The sequence below is a fragment of the Nerophis ophidion genome, linkage group LG06, assembly GCF_033978795.1.
Source record: "Nerophis ophidion isolate RoL-2023_Sa linkage group LG06, RoL_Noph_v1.0, whole genome shotgun sequence".
Lineage (NCBI taxonomy): Eukaryota > Metazoa > Chordata > Actinopteri > Syngnathiformes > Syngnathidae > Nerophis > Nerophis ophidion.
Genome location: NC_084616.1, coordinates 18037183 through 18059039, shown reverse-complemented (window position 1 = coordinate 18059039; position 21857 = coordinate 18037183). Strand labels below are relative to the sequence as shown.

At 40.0% G+C, this 21857-nt stretch overlaps 1 protein-coding gene across 5 annotated transcripts; it reads right to left on the bottom strand.

Moving 5' to 3' along the window:
- Positions 1–1167: 1167 nt before the first annotated feature.
- Positions 1168–21847, bottom strand: cnbpa (CCHC-type zinc finger, nucleic acid binding protein a). 5 transcript variants are annotated; one of them, XM_061902921.1, is made up of 5 exons: positions 21724–21847; positions 6022–6142; positions 5800–5865; positions 5522–5720; positions 1168–2134 (listed from the first exon to the last, which is right to left on the bottom strand). In XM_061902921.1, exons 2-5 carry the CDS (start codon positions 6137–6139, stop codon positions 2017–2019), a joined length of 501 nt encoding a protein of 166 aa, XP_061758905.1. In that variant the 5' UTR covers positions 6140–6142; positions 21724–21847; the 3' UTR covers positions 1168–2016. The 5 variants fall into 5 exon arrangements, with proteins under 5 accessions (XP_061758905.1, XP_061758901.1, XP_061758903.1 ...); XM_061902917.1 differs by lacking the exon at positions 21724–21847 and adding an exon at positions 15593–15745 and having other exon boundaries at positions 6016–6142; XM_061902919.1 differs by lacking the exon at positions 21724–21847 and adding an exon at positions 15593–15745.
- Positions 21848–21857: the final 10 nt, after the last annotated feature.

The following is a 21857-nucleotide window of genomic DNA, read 5'->3' as shown; positions in this document are numbered from 1 at the left end:
TGCAATTTGTTCAATTAATAATGGAGAAGTCAAAGTAGAAAGATGGGAGTGGGAAGCTTTTAGCCTTTAGCCACACAAACACAGCCGGTGTTTCCTTGTTTAAAATTCCTGAAGGTGAAGCTTTACTATGGATCAGAGCGGTCAAGCGAACATGGATCCCGCCAAATGTCAATCGGCAGTTTTCGGTGAGAAAATTGTGGTAATAAGTCAGCTCTTACCGGAGACATCAGCGGAGCTTCCATCCTGGTGCAGCTGCGTGACTTCCCTCAGGGACTCTGGCATCAACACACCCTACTTTATAATCTCACTAAAAGACTAGTAACACAATAGGCAGATAAGGGACTTTCCAGAATTATCCTAGTAAATGTGTCTAACAACATCTGAATCGCTCTCACTGCCCTCGCCTTTTTTTTTTCTTTTTCTAGTCCTTCACTCAAAATTTCCTCATACGCAAATCTTTCACCCTCGCTCAAATTAATGGGGAAATTGTCGCTTTCTCGGTCCGGATAGCTTTAGCTGCTGCTGGCTATGATTATAAACAATGTGAGGAGCCCTACAACCCGTGACGTCACGCGCACATCGTCTGCTACTTCCGCTAAAGGCAAGGGTTTTTTATTAGCGACCAAAAGTTGCGAACTTTATCGATGTTCTCTACTAAATCCTTTAAGCAAAAATATGGTAATACCGCAAAATGATCAAGTATGACACATAGAATGGACCTGCTATCCCTGTTTAAATAAGAAAATCTCATTTCAGTAGGCCTTTAACACTGTGACTACCAGCTGAATTATTCATTACTTATGTTAAGCAATGTCAGCTAAGATTTATCTGAGCCAGATGCCGTCATCAAAAAAGCCACATCTGGTTCGAGAGCCATAGGTTATCTACCCCTGCTTTAACTTGTGTTAATGACACAGCTTTACATCCGTTGATATTCTAGTTTTAAGCATGTTTTACTCAATATAGGCCATAAAAGCTGTAATATCTGAGAATTTCGGACCAAAACACTTAACATAAAATCTGCTTAGTGAGAATTATCTTATCAGACCGAAAATAAGCAAATGTCACCCTTATTTGAGTGATTTATTCTTACTTAGATTTCAGCTTTTGCGGTGCGAGTTCACCCCTTTTAGCCCACATCTTAAGTGACAAAGAATTCCGACAAGGTTCTCCCCGTGCACCTCCAGCTTTATTGATAGTTTAAAATTACATTTCTATTTTCTAGGACTTCAGTTGCACTTTCCTTCCGACTTAAAAACTGAGTACAAGCAAATGGTATTTATACAGTAGTCTAAGTGATATTGTACAAAAATAACATTTTGATTTCTGTGAAAACATCTCATTCCCAAATAACTCCAAATTCTGCGTTTCTTACAAGTAGTCATGGCGGTTATTTTTTTTTATTTTGCCAAGGTAAAACAAATCCTATGCCATTTTTTTTGTTTAAAGGAAAATGTACCTTGGGCAACCCAAGTGACTTTGAAATTGTAAACAAATTTTTTATAAAACAATTTTCTTCAATTCCTCCAAGAAATGTATCCTAACTGGAACCTGTTTGTTGGTGCCTTCTTTGTGTGCATGTAGGACTGAAATGCGTGATGATAAGAAATGTTTCCATGCCGTTCTCCCTTGGCCAACTCATCCCACTAAAACCAAAATACCCAAGTTCGGTTTCCTCTCCTCCCTTCGTTGCTCTCCTGACAAGAGACTCACTTCCACAAGCTCAGAGGTCCTATAGATTCCAACAGTCCCGTTTATTCATCTCTGATCGCCAGTGGCTTGGAAAGGGGGGTTCTTTAACAAAGCATTATACATAACACCGCTACCAAACTAAAACATTTTTGTATTGAATGCAGAAAGATTTTTTTTCACCCCTTTCATTGTATTACATGTCGAAAGGCTCACTGGCCTGGGACTAGCCTCCGTTAGCCAACAGTTGGCCAGTGAAGAGGATTCAGAGAAAATAATACAATCAACCATCAATCTGAAAAAAGGAGGGGCAACAGAGGGCACTGATTATGCGGTGGCTTCGATGGTGCACTCTTTCGCCAGGTGGCCCGCCTTTCCACAGTTGTAGCAGTTGGTCTCGCTGGTTATGGTGCAATGCACGGCGACGTGACCGATCTCGCCACACCTGCGGGAGACAATGGCGGCGTCAGAGGCCAGCGAGAACGCCACTCCAAAATCCATTCACGTTCCAATCGCTAATTGTCATTCATCCCGATTCTAAATCGTTTCAAAAATAGACTTTCCCCAAAGAATCAACTTTAAAACACATTTTTAGACTGGATTTAACTTTGCTGACCTGTAATCTGTTTTAAAGTTCCATTCTAATTAAAGCTGCAAGCAGTGATGGACGTCCAGGACCGCTTTGGCTGCTGCCCCCGCGACCCAAGCCCGGATAAGCGGCAGGGTTGGGTATCGAGTATCGATTGGAACCGGGACTAACTTTCCGACTCTCCCGGAATCGTTCAAAAATTTAAATTTCGATTCCTAGTTTCGATACCCAGTCCGCCGACCGGAAAAAATTAATAAGTCCGCAGACCCGGAAGAAGAAGCGCCCACCGCCGGAAGTGTTAGCATAGCTGAGCCTATGCGAGTCAGTCAAGCGTGGATAGCGGGCATTGACGGTGGAAAGTGTGGCTTTATTTTACAAAAAAAAAAAAAATATCGGCGAAATGTAACAGGTGCGACAGGACTGTTTCGTGCTAAGGAGGGTGCACGTCGAACATGATGAATGGAGTACAAACGGGAGACACTATCTGTCCAGAACGCTCACGTATCCTGCCTGAGAAGGCAGATATGGTCATTTTCCTAAACAAGAACGGTCTCTGATTTTATACTGTACCTGCTGCTAATCTGGGCTGGGTTTTGCAAGTTGTTTCTTATTGTTTATTTGCTTTTCTGCACCAGGTTAGCCCATCAGTGGGAGCACGGTAACATGTTTAAGTACCTGCAGCATACTACACTTGTGTGTGTAAATGTGTTTTCATGAGGTTTCCTGCAGCATCATACACTTGTGGAAATGTGTTTTCAAAAATGAAGCTCTCTTGATGAAAGTGTACCCCTGTGAAAATGTATTCGCAATTTATAATATTTATATTCAAGTTCATAGATTTGATATTTATATTCTAGTTGAAAACAGCCCTGTGAGGAATTTATAGTAAAGTTCATAAAAAGTTAATAGAATTAAAATTGATGGAGAATGTCGGACTATTTCATTCAGAAAGACTGTAGGTTAGCTAGCTCATTTAAAATATCCTAAACTTTTTTTTTGGCCCTGCCTTTTTTTTTTTTTTTAAAGAAAGAATCGGAATCGTCAGGAATCGGAATCGAAACAAAGAATCGGAATCGTTCGAATTCAAACGATACCCAACCCTAATAAGCGGTAGAAGATGGATGGATGGATTATTACTAGGGGTGTAACGGTACGTGTGTTTGTATTGAACCGTTTCGGTTCGGAGGTGAACCGAACGACACGGACATATAAGTAGCGCACCGCACGTTGTGTAAACAGTGCACACCGAGGCACCATTAATTGATTTACGTGGACCCCGACTTAAACAAGTTGAAAAATGTATTCGGGTGTTGTATGGAATATGTACTGTACTGTGCAATCTACTAATAAAAGTTTCAATCAAAAACAACAACACACGGCATGCTAGCAACGACTGGGCTATGATAGACTGACCACACCTCCTCTTTTCACGGGATATGTCCTCTTAGCGGAGCTGTCTGGGTGGTTTCTTAAATGCCTCGAATGTCCGGCATTTTAAGTTAATGTTGCGTGTATTTTCAATGTACATTCAGGGTTAAGAAGGGGTTAAAAAAAAAAAAAAAGTGGTGCACGCAGTGTTAACATTTGTGAGGGCGGGGCAGAGACAGTGAGCGAGAGAGTTATGATAAATGCACATGCGTCGCCAGGCTCTGCTGTTTATCCTTTGATTAATCAGATTTAATTTTTTATTATCTACAGCAGTAGGGTCAAAAGTGTGCCCCGGAGGCCATTTGCGGCACACAGCTAATGTTTTAAAAGGCCCACGGCACATTCTGAAAATACTATTAAAATAAAAACATAAACTAAAGTGAAATAAAAAAGCTTTAAGGCTAAATGTAATTTAAAAATAGTTGCAACGTTGACTAATAAAACAAAGCTTTCAAACGGTCATTGCTCAAAACATAATATTTAATCAAAATCAATGTTATTATGAATTATTGACCTATCCAAGTTTCCGATTATTTCACATCAAATATTCCACTAAGGGGGTTTGTTGCTAGCGCGTGTATAATATAGCCAAGAGTCATGGAAAAATTGGAATTCTGGGTAATTCCTATGTTGCGTTTATAATGTGTTACAGAGCCAATGTTCTCCAGAAATGTGTTTGGTGTGGGTTCACGGAGTGTGGCACATATTATTAAGAGTGTAAAGTTGTTTTATATCACAACCATTAGTGTGATCTGTATGGCTGTGGAACAAGACCCCTGGTTTACACACAGTAAATGCAAAAAAAAACACTCCTCTGCCGTTTTGAAAATGACGACACTCGTGATGTCACGAATTTGACCCGGCGGTTAAAGTAAGCATGTGCTTATTAATGTGAGGAGCGAGTTTTACCCGGCAGTAATTCAAGGCAGGCGCATATTACATGCCCGGCGGCTATTCAAGGAAATACGGTAATCAAAAAATGTATATTTTCTTTTTTTCTTAATGTACCGAAAATGCAGACTATAAAGAATGATGTTGGTGGAAAGCGGTGGATTGCAGCTGTCTTTAGCACCGAGATACAGACGGTGTTTCTTTTTTTGTTGTGAAGCAGCGAACATGTTTTTGGATGGGGAAATTGTTATATATTTTACCGAAGACATCAGTGGATTATTCGTCGTACCGCAGCAGCTGTGAGCTGGGCTCCTCGGCTTCTCTCTGAGACAGTGTGTGTTCACCGCAACCATCCGACCTCAAGGTATGTCTTTACAATCTTTAAAATCTCACTAAAACACTATTAAAACAATAAGCAGATAAGGGATCTTCCAGAATTATCCTAGTAAAGGTGTCTAATTACATCTGAAACGCTCACACTGCAGTCGCCCGCAGCCGTCGCTTTTTTTTCTCTCTTTCTATTCCTTCACTATCAATATCGTAATTCACAAATCTTTCATCCTCGCTCAAATTAATGGGGAAATTGTCGCTTTCTCGGTCCCAACTGCTCTTACTGCTGGTGACTCCCATTAAAAACAATGGGAATATGTGTGGAGCCCTGCAATTCGTGACATCACATGCACATACTTTTGGTAAAGGCAGGGCTTTACTATTAGCGACCAAAAGTTGCGAACTTTATCGTCGATGTTGTCTACTAAATCCCTTCAGCAAAAATATGGCAATATCACGAAATGATCAAGTATGACACATAGAATGGACCTCTTATTCCCGTTTAAATAAGAAAATCTAATTATAGTAGGCCTTTAATAAACCCCACAGATTTCCGCATTTACGCGGACATTTCACCGGGCAGCAGACACTTACCTGTAACATTTCACCTTGTCACAAAGCTTCTGGATGTGGCCGAAGCCACCACAGGAGTAGCATTTCTGCTCGTTGGCGTGCTCGCACTCGCGGGCCATGTGACCGGCCTTGCCGCAGTTGTAGCAGAGCTGCTCCCGCTCCCGCTTGGGCTCCTTGCAGTCTCGAGAAATGTGACCGCTCCTGTGGCAGTTGTAGCACGCTGGGGGCGGGGGGACACAAAAGAGGTGAAGACACCTTCCCGACAGGAGACGGCATGTGTGTGTGTGCCAAATGCTCACCATCCTCCTTTTGGTCACAGTCCCTCGCAATGTGGCCTGCGTCTCCGCACCGATAGCAGAACATCTCTATCAACACATACAGCCGGGGTAAGACGATTATACTAACCTGCAAGATCCACCAGCAGTTCTTTACGTTAACACACTAGCAAAACACCAGGTATCGCAATAATGGCAGACAAATCAAATGGTGGGTGTGGCCTAAATAGTAGGTAGTACCCTTGCCTCGTCCCCTGCCTCGGCCACGTCCCCCCCGTGAGCTGTTAGCATTGGGGCAATCTTTAATCCAGTGCCCAGAGCGGCCACATCCAAAGCACTCGTTGCTGCTGCTGCTCATCTCCATTACCTGGACAGACAAACATAGCGTGTCCATGCTATCACGGGGTTCGCTTGCACAAGGGTCAGGTCAGTGAAGTGCAGCAACGAGGTCCCCCTTTGATTATTCTGATTGGCCAGCTTTCAATCTAACACAGCTGTGGAACGCCCATGGCCGAGCCAAACACTAGGATTATGTTAAGAATTTACATATTTACAAGAATGTCATGCCTTATTTGACTACCTTCCCCTTAGGGCTGGGCGATATTGCCTTTTTTTTTTTAAATATCGCAATATTTTTAGGCCATATCGCGATATACGATATATATTACGATATTTTGCCTTGGCCTTGAATGAACACTTGATGCATATAATCACAGCAGTATGATGATTCTATGTGTATACATTAAAACATTCTTCTTCATACTGCATTAATATATGCTACCTTTAAACTTTCACGCAGAGAGGGAAATCACAACTAAGTCAATTGACCAAAAGTGTATTTATTAAAGTTATTAAGCAATGGCACAAACATTCAAGTCATTTCCAAAACATAAATTGCAAGATTGTTAGAGACATATTAAGTGTCAAATAAAAATGAGCTGCATAATAGGAAATCAAATAGTATTTGTCTTTCACTATGTAGTATGTTAGTTACTAAGGTTATGAAATGCTCTTCATTCTCCAGCGAGTGACTTTTCAAATGATGCTACATATTAGCAGTAATGCCACTTTTTATAGGAACGCATTTTCCCCACACTTGACAAATTACAGTTGTCTGTTCGACATATTCCCACTTGAAGCCGAACCACCACCAGACGATGGAAACCCTGCTGTTTTTCTTGGGAATTAAGTCTTCCTTCATTTGTTACCAGATCCGCACCATCTTTCTCACGTACTGCTATGTTAGCAGCTAACGTTAGCCACACCGCTAGCTCTCTGCTGGGCGAGGGCGTGTATGTGACGTGACCGTTTCTAAGAATGTGCGCCTGCTTGTCTGTAAGGAGACACACGAAAGAGCGAGGAGAGCCTGAAGTGTAGGCCTGCATCAAAAAGTCCTGCGTGAGAACGTATACTCGAATATTACGATATAGTAATTTTCTATGTCGCACAGAGACAAACCCGCGATATATCGCTCAGGCCTATTTCCCCTTACGTTTCCAAACACAATGTTTTGCTCCACAACTGATCAAGTCATCAGAACCACAGGATTACTGATGTACCAACACATCGCAAATACTTATATCGTGCAAAATGTATTCTATCTGATGACAGGATGATGTCACAGTCAATGTGTTGACTTACTCTTTTGTAGAATATCAAACCTGACATCTGCAAATGTATGTTCTTTTGTTAGCTGTAAGCTACAGTAAGAAAAACACATTCTTGAAACATCTGACTGTGTCCAATAAACGTAAAAGCAGTGGTTCTTTACCGTTTGGGCCGCAAAAAACTGTTTCTCAGCTCAATTGTAATACACATTTCCACGACTTGTGACGGTAATGACGATACCAAACAGACAGAAGTCTGCAGCTTAAGTCAAGAGTAGTTTTTTAACTACTAATTTATGACTAAACTGATGAAGTTGTATTTTCTATTGACAGTTTAGTTGAGAAACATTGATTATTAATTTTAATTTTAACATAATTGTAAGTAAAAAATAATTCTGTCAGTTATCTATTAGTCCTCGGTAGTAGATTTAGTCCCTATGTGCCAGTATGCTTTATCTATGGCCCCCGGGATGATATTAAATTAGTATTAAAACCGGCCCACAGGCTACAGCCGCCTGCTGCGGTTTTGAGTGCACTCCATCAGCGTTGGTGCTAGGAATTTTTTAAAATGGGGTCCAAAGGACCCCATCAAGTCATGAAAATGGGGTCCAACTTTTTTTGTAACCGCTTTGAAAAAAAAAGAGAAATGTATTACGGGTGTAACGGTAGACAAACATTTTGGTCTGGTACGTACCTCGGTTCAGAGGTCACGGTTCGGTTCATTTTCGGTACAGTAAGAAAACAACAAAATGTAAATTTTTTGGTTATTTATATACCAAATTTGCAAAATCTTCCACCAAAAATATTTTTCTTTGTGGAATATTTGATGTGAAGTAATCGGAAACTTGGATAGGTCAATAATTCATAATAACATTGATTTTGATTCAATATTATGTGTTTTGAGCAACGACAGTTTGAAATAAAAAAACAGTTTTGTTTTATTAGTCAATGTTACAACTTTTTCTAAATTACATTTAGCCTTTAAGCTTTTTTAATTTACTTTTGTTTATGTTGTTGTTTATTTTAATAGTATTTTTAGAATGTGCCGTGGGCCTTTAAAACATTAGTTGTGGGCCGCAAATGGCCTCCGGGGCAGGCTTTTGACACCCCTGCTATGGATAATAAAAAATAAAATCTGATAAATCTATGGGTAAAAAGCAGAGCCTGGCGACGCATGCGCGTTTAACATAACTCTCTCTCTCTGCTCCTCCCTCACTAATGTTGCTGCGCACAATTGGTTTTGTTTTTAACCCCTTCTTAACCCTGAACGTACACTGAAAATACACGCAACCCTAACTTAAAATTACATTTGAGGCATTTAAGACACTCCACCCGGACAGCCCCGCAAAAGAGGACATATCCAGTGAAGAGAGGAGGTATGGTCAGTCAATCGTAGCTCGGTCGCTGCTAGTAAGCAGTGTGTAGTTGTTTTTTTTTTGATTGAAACTTTTATTAGTAGATTGCACAGTACAGTACATATTCCGTACAATTGACCACTAAATGGTAACACCCGAATACGTTTTTCAACTTGTGTGAGTCAGGTACACGTAAATCAATTCATGGTGCGTCGTTGTGCATTGTTTACACAACGTGCGGTGCGCTACTTAATATGTCCGTGTGGAACTCGTTCGGTACGCCTCCGAACCGAAACGGTTCAATACAAATACACGTACGGTTACACCCTTAAAATGTATGCATTACCCTGTTACATTTCACATTCTATATTGTGTTATGGAAAAAGGTTGTCCAACAATTCATTACAAAAACAATACAAAAAAAATTAAAAAATTATGCATATGTAAATTTATTCAGTTATTAACAATTATTCACTTTCTTCTTTCCTTCATGGATCTAAACTTTACCGCTGCCGGTATTTTTTCCATATTTTTATAATAATATTTTCAGAATTTGTTTGTTCTATTTTTGGCCAAAATAGGTCAAAGAAAACAATCTGAAGTTCTTTTTTTTTGGTTTTAATGACATGATTTTAATAATCCGGCCCGCATGTGCACAGATTGTCCTACATGCGGCCCCTGAGCTAAAATGCGTTTGACACCCCTGCTTTAGTTAGTACTTATATTTCTAATCAGCCTGACCTAAGCCTAAGGTTGATGTTGAATCATCTTTGTGAAGAACACATGCTTTCATATCATTTGACAAGGTTGTAAACTAAGGTTAGATATCATTATTGAATAGGATTCAAATCAAAAGTATGATAACTAATTCAGTGTTAGTATTAGTGGGTTCCCAAGACCCTGTGTAGTGGAAAAGTTGGGGCCCCAGGTGGAAAAAGTTAAGAACCTCTGATTCAAAGTGAACAACTGAAATGAGCTTTGGGATATATCAATCAGGGAGCACATCTACAACTTGGGCAAGGACTTTCTAGTCGACTATGACATCCAGTGAAGATGATTTTAGGGGTGGGGGGGTGGGGCTTTGCTGGCATCTACATCTACTACACTAACTTACATCATGTTCCCAGTGGAATCATGCGGTGACCGCCAATGGCCAAACTTCACTTTGCTGCCGGTGCTGAAGACATCAAGTGTTGAAGAACGCAAGTTAGTCAGTCGGTACGTGACAATTGGAACGCTGACCTACGTGTGTCCATTGCAGCAGTGGCTCGTGCAGAGGTAAATGACATTTCTCGGAAGTGCCTCGCCTTGGAAATTCCCGGTCCGATTTCTCGTCGTGCCATTAATCACCATGCAAAATGTTACATCTCGAGATCATACAAAATTATACCCAAGGGTACGTCTGCAACGCTTTACTTATAGTTTACGATAATTATATATGGATCCGTCCTCATAATCCTGAAATATGAAGTCAATCTCAGCATTGGAATGTGGTTTTTGCACTAGCTAAAACTGTCTAGGCCGCCACGAAACCCACAAAATATTTTTTAAGATTTATCCAGAAGATTCCACTATGGTAAGATAGCATCATATTCAATTATTCGCTCTAAATCAGACCACGGCAAAATACGACCTGCCAGACGTTCTACATCATTTTTTTTAGACCTTTAACATCTGTTAACTGTCGCCGCCATTATGATGTGCAGTGCTGTTTTTAAATGGCCGTAAGTCTTGAAATACAACAAGTATTTCAATGGTTGAAATCAGCGCTTGATTGTCATACGAGTTGTTACGGTAATCTACGTCACAGAAGCTAAGACGAGGAACACAGCAGAGTGGGCGGGGTTTGTTTTCGGAGCAGCCAGCCCCAAACGCATGTGTCAGGAACAAATGCGGAAGCAGATTTTTACAATACATTTCTGCATAAAAGTGATAATATATTATATTGTAGGTGTTTATTACACTTAGCATTCATATTTTGCCGTTATGTTTGTCCTGTTTTGCTTGATTTTAAAAGTTACACAAACTATCGAGAAGCTGGTCAGAATTTTGCCGTTTGTTATGTTTGCCCTGTTTAGCTTGATTTTAAAGGATACACAAACTATCGAGGAGCTGGTCAGAAGTAAAAGACGTTCATATGTTAATATTCAGTGTTTTATTGTTCATAGTTAATATTGTAATTCCCACTCTATTTTAATGTACATTTTGGGTGTCCCATTCATTAAAAAACTGTAAAGGCCCATTTTGGGGCCTTTACAGGCCTTGACATTTTTTTCTCTCAATGTGCCCCCCCCCTGCCCGAGTTAAATTTGTTGTCTCTCTGCTCTAAATGGCTTTTTTTCTTTTTAAACTATTCACTTATTATTCAGAACAGTATGTCTAGACAAAAGGTATGCTCTTGCAATTAATTAATAAATCAAGTTTTAATTTTTTCCATTAAGTGATTTTCTTTTGGTCACTTAACTAATCCATGTGCTTTTTATTTCATGCATTTAGGACACAGGTGTCTAACTCAAGGCCCAGGGGCCAGATCTGGCCCGCAAAAACTTGGGAATGAAATGTGTCAATAAACTACTTAATATTTTCTCACTAAATTGATTTTGTAAAAATGTTGACAGAAAAAAAATATGTGTGCTGCTAGAAATTGCATACCTTTGAAACTTTAATAGTATCCAATATTGCAACAAACAACTACATTATCATACTTTCCAAACCTGCTTTTGTCTAAGTAAAAATACTTAACTTTACAGCAAACTATGCATCAAATAATAAAAATGACAACACACTTTACGTTGTTCTTTACAACATATTGAAAAAAACTACTGTTAAAATTCTGTTGACCGAGCTGCCGATGTTACAGTCAAAAACTTCAATCAATGTTTATTTATATAGTCCTAAATCACAAGTGTCTCAAAGGGCTGCACGAGCCACAACGACATTCGCCATTTAGCGCCCACATAAGGGCAAGGAAAAACTCCCAACCCAGTGGGACGTCGATGAGAATGACTATGAGAAACCTTGGAGAGGATCGCAAATGTGGGTAACAACCCCCCCCCTCCCTCTAGGGGAGACCGGATGCAATGGACGTCCAGTGGGTCAAGGGCAACTTACGGTTGTTTTTAATGGTGTATTACTGTAGATGGAAAGGCGGTACGTTTGTTTTTATGGCAGAAAAACTGGCAGCTAAGTTGCCAGAATAAAAAAAAAAAAAACGTGTACTGTTTTTCCATTAACAATATAATGTTGTAAAAAAACAAACACAAAAATTCTGGCAACTAAGCTGCCCCTAAAAAAAAGTGGAACTGCTTTTTCATTCATCCATCTATTTTCTACCGCTTGTCCCTTTTGGGGTCACGGGGGGTTGCCGGGGCCTATTCCAGGTGCACTCGGGCGGAAGGCAGTGTACACCCTGGACAAGTCGCCACCTCATCGCAGGGCCAACACCATTTACCGTAAAATGTTGTAAAAAAACAAACAACTATATTTAACAGTAACATTTTGTAAAATGTTAAGTTTTTACTGTGAAATCGACAGTTTACTTAAAACAATTTATATAATTAATAATGAAATCCAGAGGCAAATTCATACATTATTTGCTGTTACAAGCGGCCCTCTGATGGCAGCCCTAACTGCCATGTGGCCCTCAATGAAAACTAGTTTGTCATCCCTGATTTAGGACAATATAATGTATCGATTGTTTGAGACTTTATTAGTAGATTGCCCAGTACATATTCCCTACGATTGACCACTAAATGGTAACACCCGAATAAGTTTTTCAACTTGTTTAAGTCAGGGTCCACGTTAATCAATTCATGGTAAGACAAAAATGCAACAGAGTTATTAAAGGCCTACTGAAACCCATGACTACCGACCACGCAGTCTGATAGTTTATATATCAATGATGAAATCTTAACATTGCAACACATGCCAATACGGCCTTTTTAGTTTACTAAATTGCAATTTTAAATTTCCCGCGAGGTATCCTGTTGAAAACGTCACGGAATGATGACGCGTGCACGTGACGTCTCGGGTTGTAGCGGACATTTTTTTCCAGCCGGATCCAAGCTATAAGTAGTCTGCATTAATCGCATACTTACACAGTATTCTGGACATCTGTGTTGCTGAATCTTTTGCAATTTGATCAGCTAATAATGGAGACGTCAAAGAAGAATGCTGTTGGAGGTGGGAAGCTTTTAGCCTATAGCCACACAAACACAGCGGGTCTTTCCTTTTAAAATTCCCGAATGTGAAGCTTTACTATGGAACAGAGCAGTCATGGATCCCGACCACATGTCAACCGGCAGATTTCGGTGAGAAAATTGTGGTAATAAGTCGGCTTTTCCGGAGACATCAGCGGCGGTTGCGTCTTGCTGCAGCTGCATGGCTTCCTTACCTCAGAGACACTGGCGGTCACTACACCCCTCCGACTTTCAGGTACTATATAATCTCACTAAAACACTAGCAACACAATAGGCAGATAAGGGATTTTCCATAATTATCCTAGTAAATGTGTCTAATAACATCTGAATCGCTCCCACTGTCCTCGCCTTTTTTTTCCCTAATCCTTCACTCTCACTATCCACATCCACAAATCTTTCATCCTCGCTCAAATTAATGGGGAAATTGTCGCTTTCTCGGTCCGAATCGCTCAAGCTGCTGGTGGCTATGATTGTAAACAATGTGAGGATGTGAGAAGCCCTACAACCCGTGACGTCACGCGCACACCGTCTGCTACTGCCGGTGCAGGCAAGGCTTTTTTATTAGCGGCCAAAAGTTGATGTTCTCTACTAAATCCTTTCAGCAAATATATGGCAATATCGCGAAATGATCAACTATGACAGATAGAATGGACCCCGTTTAAATAAGAAAATCTCATTTCAGTAGGCCTTTAAAGGGGAACATTATCACAATTTCGGAAGGGTTAAAACCAATAAAAATCAGTTCCCAGTGGTTAATTTTATTTTTTGAAGTTTTTTTTCAAAATTTTACCCATCATGGAATATCCTGAAAAAAGGCTTTAGAGTGCCTGATTTTCGTTATTTGTAAATCCACCATCCATTTTCCTGTGACGTCATCTAGTGATGCCAACATGGCGGATAGCACAGCAAGATATGGCGACATTAGCTCGGATTCAGACTCGGATTTCAGCGGCTTAAGCGATTCATCAGATTACGCATGTATTGAAACGGATGGTTGGAGTATGGAGTTAGATAGCGAAAACGAAACTGAAGAAGAAGCTGAAGCTATTGAGCGAATAGCTATTGAAGCTATCAGCTATTGGCGATCGCCTTCTAACCAACAATTGAGTGTCGCGGGATATCCATACATCTCTGTGCCATATCTATCTTAGCATCGCCGGTAAAATGTGCAGACCAAACGATCTGGACTTTCGCATCTTGTGACACTGGAGCAATTTAAATCCGTCGATTGGTAAGTGTTTGTTTGGCATTAAATGTGGGTGGAGGGAAAGGCTGGATACAAATATAGCTACAAATGTACATACAACTAGCCTAAATAGTATGTTGGCATCGATTAGCATGCCGTGCTAATCGATGTCAACTTGAATCCGTCCCTGATCGTGTTGTTACACCCTCCGACAACACACCGACGAGGCATGTCGCCAAGGTACGGAAAACAGTAGAAAAAACAGAAAATAACAGAGCTGATTTGACTCGTTGTATGTAATGTGTTTGAGAAATTGGCGGATTGACTACCTATGCGACGTCATCGCTCCGAGAGCGAATAATAGAAAGTCGTTTAATTTACAAAAATTCACCCATTTAGAGTTCGGAAATTGGTTAAAAAAATATATGGTCTTTTTTATGTAACATCAAGGTATATATTGACGCTTACATAGGTCTGGTGATAATGTTCCCCTTTAAGTCGGGGTCTACGTTAACCAATTCATGGTAAGACAAAAATACAACTGAATGTTTAACTTCAAAAAATTGCAACAGTTCAAGTACCATTGGAAAGTTTTTCCACAGGTCTTTAAAATGGTATCAGATGCTTTAAGATACTTTGCATTGTATATAGTTTGTGCCTCACCTGTAATATGTATTCAAGCTCCTCATGAGAAAATACTTGCCATTAGTGAATAACTTGTTTATGGTCGGGGATTAAAACGCAACTTGTTGCCTCAAATGCGCAAACTGGGCTAAATCTGTCCGACTGCAACGTCACAAATGTGGCAAAGAAGTTTATTTATGTGAACAAGCCCTTTATAGTATGACAGCATGCCGTGGTTGCAGCATCAAACACACGCGAAACTCGACGTCTTGCCTTTGATCACTTCCCTAGAAAAAAAAGATGCCTTTTGTACGATGAATGTGACAAAGAAGGCACCGGAGTGTGTCCAGAATGAAGAATTTAAAAAAAATTTCATATATAAAAAATTAAAAAAGGTCACGCTAGGCTAACGTCGGCCTAGTCACGTTGACGCTCCTGCGCAGGCGCGAAACGCCATCGCTACATGCTCTACGACGCGCTAGCCACATGCTAACCACGCTAGCGCGTCACCGTGAACAACAAGCGCGGTTCAGTCGACGATACAACCCCCGTCTTCAGCGGGAACGCAGTTCCGCCGACACAACCACCAACACGCCGCCATAACGCATAGTTTGCGATGGGCTACGGAGGAATTTCACCCCCAAAAGGAAATTTCCCGCGCAGGGACCAACACGCCGAGGTGGTTGTGACGGGCCTGCTGCTCCGAGCAGGCCGCGACGCTGATGGATAAAAACCCTTCCGAATGGGAAATACTCCTGGGCGATTGCTTCGGCCGCGTCGTACTCTCGACATCCATTCGTATGAAATGTGTATTTAAATAGTTTCTGGTGGGGTTTTGAGGCTTACCTCTAGCTGTGAAGCACCGTCAGTGTTTACGCCTCCTTCTTTGCGCTACATGCGGTGCGATCGAGAGTTCCTGAATTGTCATTCACGGTAACCAGCCAAACCTGCGCGCTGATTGGCCGACAGCTCTGCCACTGGCCAATCACATACGAGGATGCGTGGACACGCCTCTATGAATGGACCAATCGTCGAGCCGGAATTGCCCTTTTCTTCCTTACGTTGGCTAACATGACTTATTGGCTGTTTTTTTTATTTTTATTGTTGCAACTTTAAAATAAAACAAAACACGTTAGTGTTGTGAAATCAGAACGTAATAGAATATACCACATTCTAAAAAAAAATCTACATTAACGTTTAGTAAATGTGTATATATATATATATATATATATATATATATATATATGCGTGTGTATATGTCTGTATATATGTGTATATATTAGAGATGCGCGGATAGGCAATTATACGATCCGCAACCTCATCACTAAAGTCGTCATCCACCCGCCACCCACCTGAACCAACATTTCATCAAACCCACACCCGCCCGCCACCCGCCGGTTGTTATATATCTAATATAGATATCATCCGCAACCGCATCACTAAAGTCGTCATCCACGCGGCACCCACCCGAACCAACATTTCATCAAACCCACCCCCGCCCGCCACCCGCCCGTTGTTATATATCTAATATAGATGATGCAAGGCATTAGTGAGGTTAGAAAGTGTAACTCCCTCCAAATAGCACAGACAAAATGGCTTTCTTGAACTGATTTATTTGAAGGCTTACTTTCCCTTCAAATTCACCGTGAAAACTGTGATAAATAAAGCACGTTACAAACGTCAAAATAATAACATGCACAGCATGTGGATCAAACATTTTACCAAGTAAAATACCAACAAATGACAAATACCTCGTTGGCCATACCCGGAAGTAGCTTCCTTACATCCGTCGACAGACCAAACGGGACATACTGTTTCAAAGAGTGCTGCTCGTTTTTCGTATGTGGGTAACAACATTGAACTATTTATAAATGGTTGATTTCTATAGGCTAGTAATGTAAAGTGTTGTACCTGACAAGTTTGGGCTACCTTGCTTCTGCAGCCTTCATCAGAGGTGTCACGTGATGTTAGCATGACGTTGTCTGTGACGTGTTATATGGATTGTACCATCAAGAGTTGTCAGGTACAACACTTTACCTACTAGCCTGTATAAATCAACCATTTATAAATACACATCAGTAGACCAAAAGAACCTCTTCAACATAACATTTAACTATGTATAATGTAGCGGCTGGCTACTGGGTGTTAGCCAATGACTTTGGCTGGGGGGCGGGACTTCCGGGAGAGATAGGGAAGTGACGTTATCGACAGGAAGTGAGAGTTCGAGTTGTCCCTGGAAAAGCGTTAGAGACATGAGAGCTGTTGTGTGGTTGTATTACATCTTGTGCAATAGAGACAAGACAAACGAAGAAGTTTTATGAGCCTACATTCCTGGGATTATTACAATATATATTTCCGAATTGGTTCAACCGCCACCCGCCCGAATCTATTTAAAATCAATTTTTTCGTCATGTCACCCGGCCGACCCGCGGTTTATCCGCGGTTGTGACCGCAAACCGCGCATCTCTAGTTGGAAGGAGGTTTTGGCTCAAAATCTCACGATACATGGCCCTATTCATTCTTCCCTTAACACGGATCAATCGTCCTGTCCCCTTTGCAGAAAAACAGCCCCAAAGCATGATGTTTCCACCCCCATGCTTCACAGTAGGTGTGGTGTTCTTGGGATGCATCTCAGTATTCTTCTTCCTCCAAACACGACGAGTTGAGTTTATACCAAAATGGATACATGGATGATACAGCAGAGGATTGGGAGAATGTCATGTGGTCAGATGAAACCAAAATATAACTTTTTGGTATAAACTCAACTCGTCGTGTTTGAATGCTTTGAATGGTTGACCAAATACTTATTTTCCACCATAATTTACAAATAAAATCTTTAAAATTCCTACAATGTGAATTCCTGGATTTTTTTTTTCACATTCTGTCTCTCACAGTTGAAGTGTACCTATGATGAAAATTACAGACCTCTGTCATCATTTTAAGGGGGAGAACTTGCACAATCGGTGGCTGACTAAATACTTTTTGCCCCACTGGGTATATATATATATATATATATATATATATATATATATATATATATATTTATGTATTAGGGGTGTGGTAAAAAAAACTTTGAATACGAATCGCGTTTCTCATGTTGTGCGACTCAGAATCGGTTCTCATTTTTAAAGAAATAGATTAAAAAAATTGGGGTAATTTTTTTTTTTTTTTTTTAATCAATCCAACAAACCAATACACAGCAATACCATACAAATGCAATCCAATTCCAAAACCAAACCTGACCCAGCAACACTCAGAACTGCAACACACAGAGCAATTGAGAGACACAAACACGACATAGAACAAACCAAAAGTAGTGAAACAAAAATGAATATTATCAACAACAGTATCAATATTAGTTATAATTTCAGCATAACAGTTGATAAAAATCCCTCATTTACATTATCATTAGACATTTATAAAAAAAAAAAAACAATAGTGTCACAGTGGCTTCTTACACTTGCATCGCATCTCATAAGCTTGACAACACACTGTGTCCAATATTTTCACAAGGATTAGTCATATTTTTGGTTCGTTTAATAGTTAAAACAAATTTACATTATTGCAATCAGTTGATAAAACATTGTCCTTTACAATTATAAAAGCTTTTTACAAAAATCTACTACTCTGCTTGCATGTCAGCAGACTGGGGTAGATCCTGCTGAAATCCTATGTATTGAATGAATAGAGAATCCTTTTGAATCGGGGAAAATTTGTTTTTGAATCGAGAATCGTGTTGAATTGAAAAAAAAATCGGTTTTGAATCGAATCGTGACCCCAAGAATTAATATTGAATCGAATCGTGGGACATATATATATATATATATATGTTTATATATATATATATATATATATATACATATATATATATATATGTATATATATATATGTATATATATATATTTATATATATATATGTATATACATATACATATATATATTTATACATTATATATATATATATATATATATATATATATACATATATATATATATATATATATATATACTCGAGGTCGGGTCGCGGGGGCAGCAACCTAAGCAGGGAAGCCCAGACTTTCCTCTCCTCAGCCAATTTGTCCAGCTCTTCCCAGGGTATCCCGAGGCGTTCCCAGGCCAGCTGAGAAAAACTGTCTATCCAACGGTTCCTGGGTCTTCCCCGTGGTCTCCCACCGGTCGGACGTGCCCTAAACACCTCCCTAGGGAAGCGTTCGAGAGGCATCCTGACCAGATGCCCGAACCACCTCATCTGGCTCCTCTCGATGTGGAGGAACAGCGGCTTTACTTTGAGCTCCCCCCTGAATGCTGCAATTACTTCATATCAAATATTCCACTGAAATATTTTTTATTTTGGAGGGGGAATATCGAATTATTTTTTGCATTTTGTGCAAAAAGTGCATAAAACAAAGAAAAAACAAACATACAATGATTGGAAACTTAAATACAATGGATGGATCCGAAGTTGATCAAGAGATTTAAGTGTTGAAAGTATCACTGTTATGACTGGGGCCCTTTTGGATCCTTTTAGTATATTTATATAGCACTATTTCTCTAGAGACTCAAATCACTTTACAGAGTGAAACCCATTATCTACATTTAAGCTACATTTAAACCAGGGAGGAGCTGGAGGAAGTCTGGGCTTCTCTGCTTAGGCTGCTGTCCCCGCAACCCGACCTCGGATAAGCAGAAGACGATGGATGGATGGATAACGGCAATGACTAGGATGGCGGAAACTGGAATCGAACCTGGAACCCTTAAGTTGCCGACACGGTTGCTCTACCAACTTGTTAGATAAACATTGATATTATAATAGGGACTGTTACGGCTCAGACCCCTGCCAACGCTGCTCATCCGTCTGTGCGCTCCAGTGAGCGCACCTCGGGACACGTCCATGGGCGCGCACATCCAGTCGCCGCCCTGCAGCATCCACCAGCTGTAATCATTCAGCACACCTGCATGTAATGAAGGAGCTGCCTTCTTAAGCCTGGACAACCTGCCATCGCTCGCCGGAGTATAGTCTTCTTTTGGTATATCTCTGACTTTGTTCCACGTGTCGAGCTGTGCATCTCGACAATACTTTGTTTCGTGCCCTGCTTCCTGGACTGCCTCTTGGACACGTTCTTCTCGACGCCTCTCGCTCGCCCTGGATCATCTGCCTGCCCCACGGACTTCAGTGTTCTTTCGCCCTCACCAACATTTACGGTAAAACCCTCCAGTTAAACACTACACATAGACTTACACCATACACACGCTTGGATCTAGTTCACACTCCATTTTCTTAGTTTATATTTATGTTGTTTGATTATTATATATATTGTTAATATATATAATAAATCTATAGAGCCAAATACCTCTCTAGTGTCTGTTGCCGTCACCTTCCTCAGTTAACCATAACAGGGACACAGTTTTTAAACGTTTTGAACTGCCAGGATATGACTCAATTGTGCACACTATAGTGAACATTTTATTTTATCTGATTATATATGACTACTGTACATATGAATACATAAACCGGTGACATTCTGAAGTTTCCCTGTTGAAGCGAAGCAGGAGAAAGACGGAGCACCGTCAAATAGCATCGTCACGGGCACAACATTTAGATGAGATGGGTTGATTCCCATGGAGGAGAATGATATTGCAGAGTCATAGGTGGAATGAAAAGACCTCCTTCTGTCATAAAGTGCACGTTTGTTGTACGGTTAATTCCAGAATAAACAAGAAATCCTATGTTATTGTTAACTTAGGCTCTAATAATCTATCATCAGTAACCCGCATCTATTATTACATACTTTTTTGATGCATTTTAATAGTCAATTTTTTTAAACTAAAATGCAAAACATATATATGGTAAGTTGCAATCATTTTACCTCAAAATTTAGTGTAAATTATTGTAAATAGAAAAACAGTACTGCTGTTTTTATGGAAAAAAAAGGTAGCTCAGTTGCCAGAATTTTACTGTAAAATGTACATGTTTTTTACTGTAAAAAAAACAAAACCTGCAATTTTACAGTAAAATTTTGGCACCCGAGCTGCCAGTTTTTATTTTTTACCACAAATCAACAACTGTAGATTTTTCCATGTATTACTGTAAATGCCAAAATGACACCACTGTTTATTACAGTAAAAAAAAAAGTACTGTTTTTTTTTCATTTACAGAAAAATGCTGTAAAAACCACAGTCCATTTCACAATTGTACCATGAAATCTATTGCTATATTTATATATAGCAATAGATTCTGTGAACCCACACCAAACAAGAATGACAAACACATTTCGGGTGAACATCCGCACCGTAACACAACAGAACAAATACCCAGAACCCCTTGCAGCACTAACTCTTCCGGGAAAATTCCAGCAAACTGACCTATAATTAAAGTTTTATTCATGCATTTTCTCTTGCTACTCCAAGGCTTGAATGTTTGGTTCATTCATTATTATTTTATTTTCAAATTTATTATTAGCCTGTGGAAAAAAATTGATATTTACCTCAGAAGATTGCAAATAGAAAAAAAGGCATAACATTTTTATTTAAATTTGATTTGATATGCCATTTTTTTTATTTTTTTATTATTATTATTTGAAACTGGATTTTGCATTTCACTAAAGTTATATAAGCCTTGCTTGTTCAATATTTAATGCAAAACTTGTTTGGATCCCTATTAAAAGGTTAATTTGTTCAACCTTGGCCCGCGGCTTTGTTCTGTTTAAAATTTTGGCCCACTCTGTATTTGAGTTTGACACCCCTGGTTTAAATTCATATCCAACAATTGCAACGACGACTTTTTATTGTCTACTGAGTTTCATTTTTTAATGATTTCGGCTGGTGGTGTGCATCGGGATTTTTTCTGTGAAAAATGGCTCAAAAAAGGTTGAAAAACACTGGCTTAAAGTGTGGTTTAAAAAAGACCACTTGGCCACAAAGTTGTCATGAAAATGAGGTTGCGCTGCCCTAAAGCCACCACAAGATGTCGCACTTACTTTCTCCCGAGCTGCCGCCAGTGAACTCTTTCCTTCCAAAAAGTGCGGGGATTTCTTTATAACATGTATCAAAATGCCGCCTTGCCGCGTTGGTGGACTTAAAGAGTGATTCCCCGGGCTTTAAGAGCGTGGCC

Bases quoted from the DNA above. Each gene is read 5' to 3' on its own strand.
- cnbpa (XM_061902917.1), bottom strand. From the start codon at position 6,139: ATGGAGATGAGCAGCAGCAGCAACGAGTGCTTTGGATGTGGCCGCTCT. The intron at 5,721-5,799 runs GTGAGCATTTGG...CCCCGCCCCCAG, and splicing joins CTGTGACCAAAAGGAGGATG to CGTGCTACAACTGCCACAGG. The intron at 2,135-5,521 runs GTAAGTGTCTGC...TGTCTCCCGCAG, and splicing joins GACAAGGTGAAATGTTACAG to GTGTGGCGAGATCGGTCACG.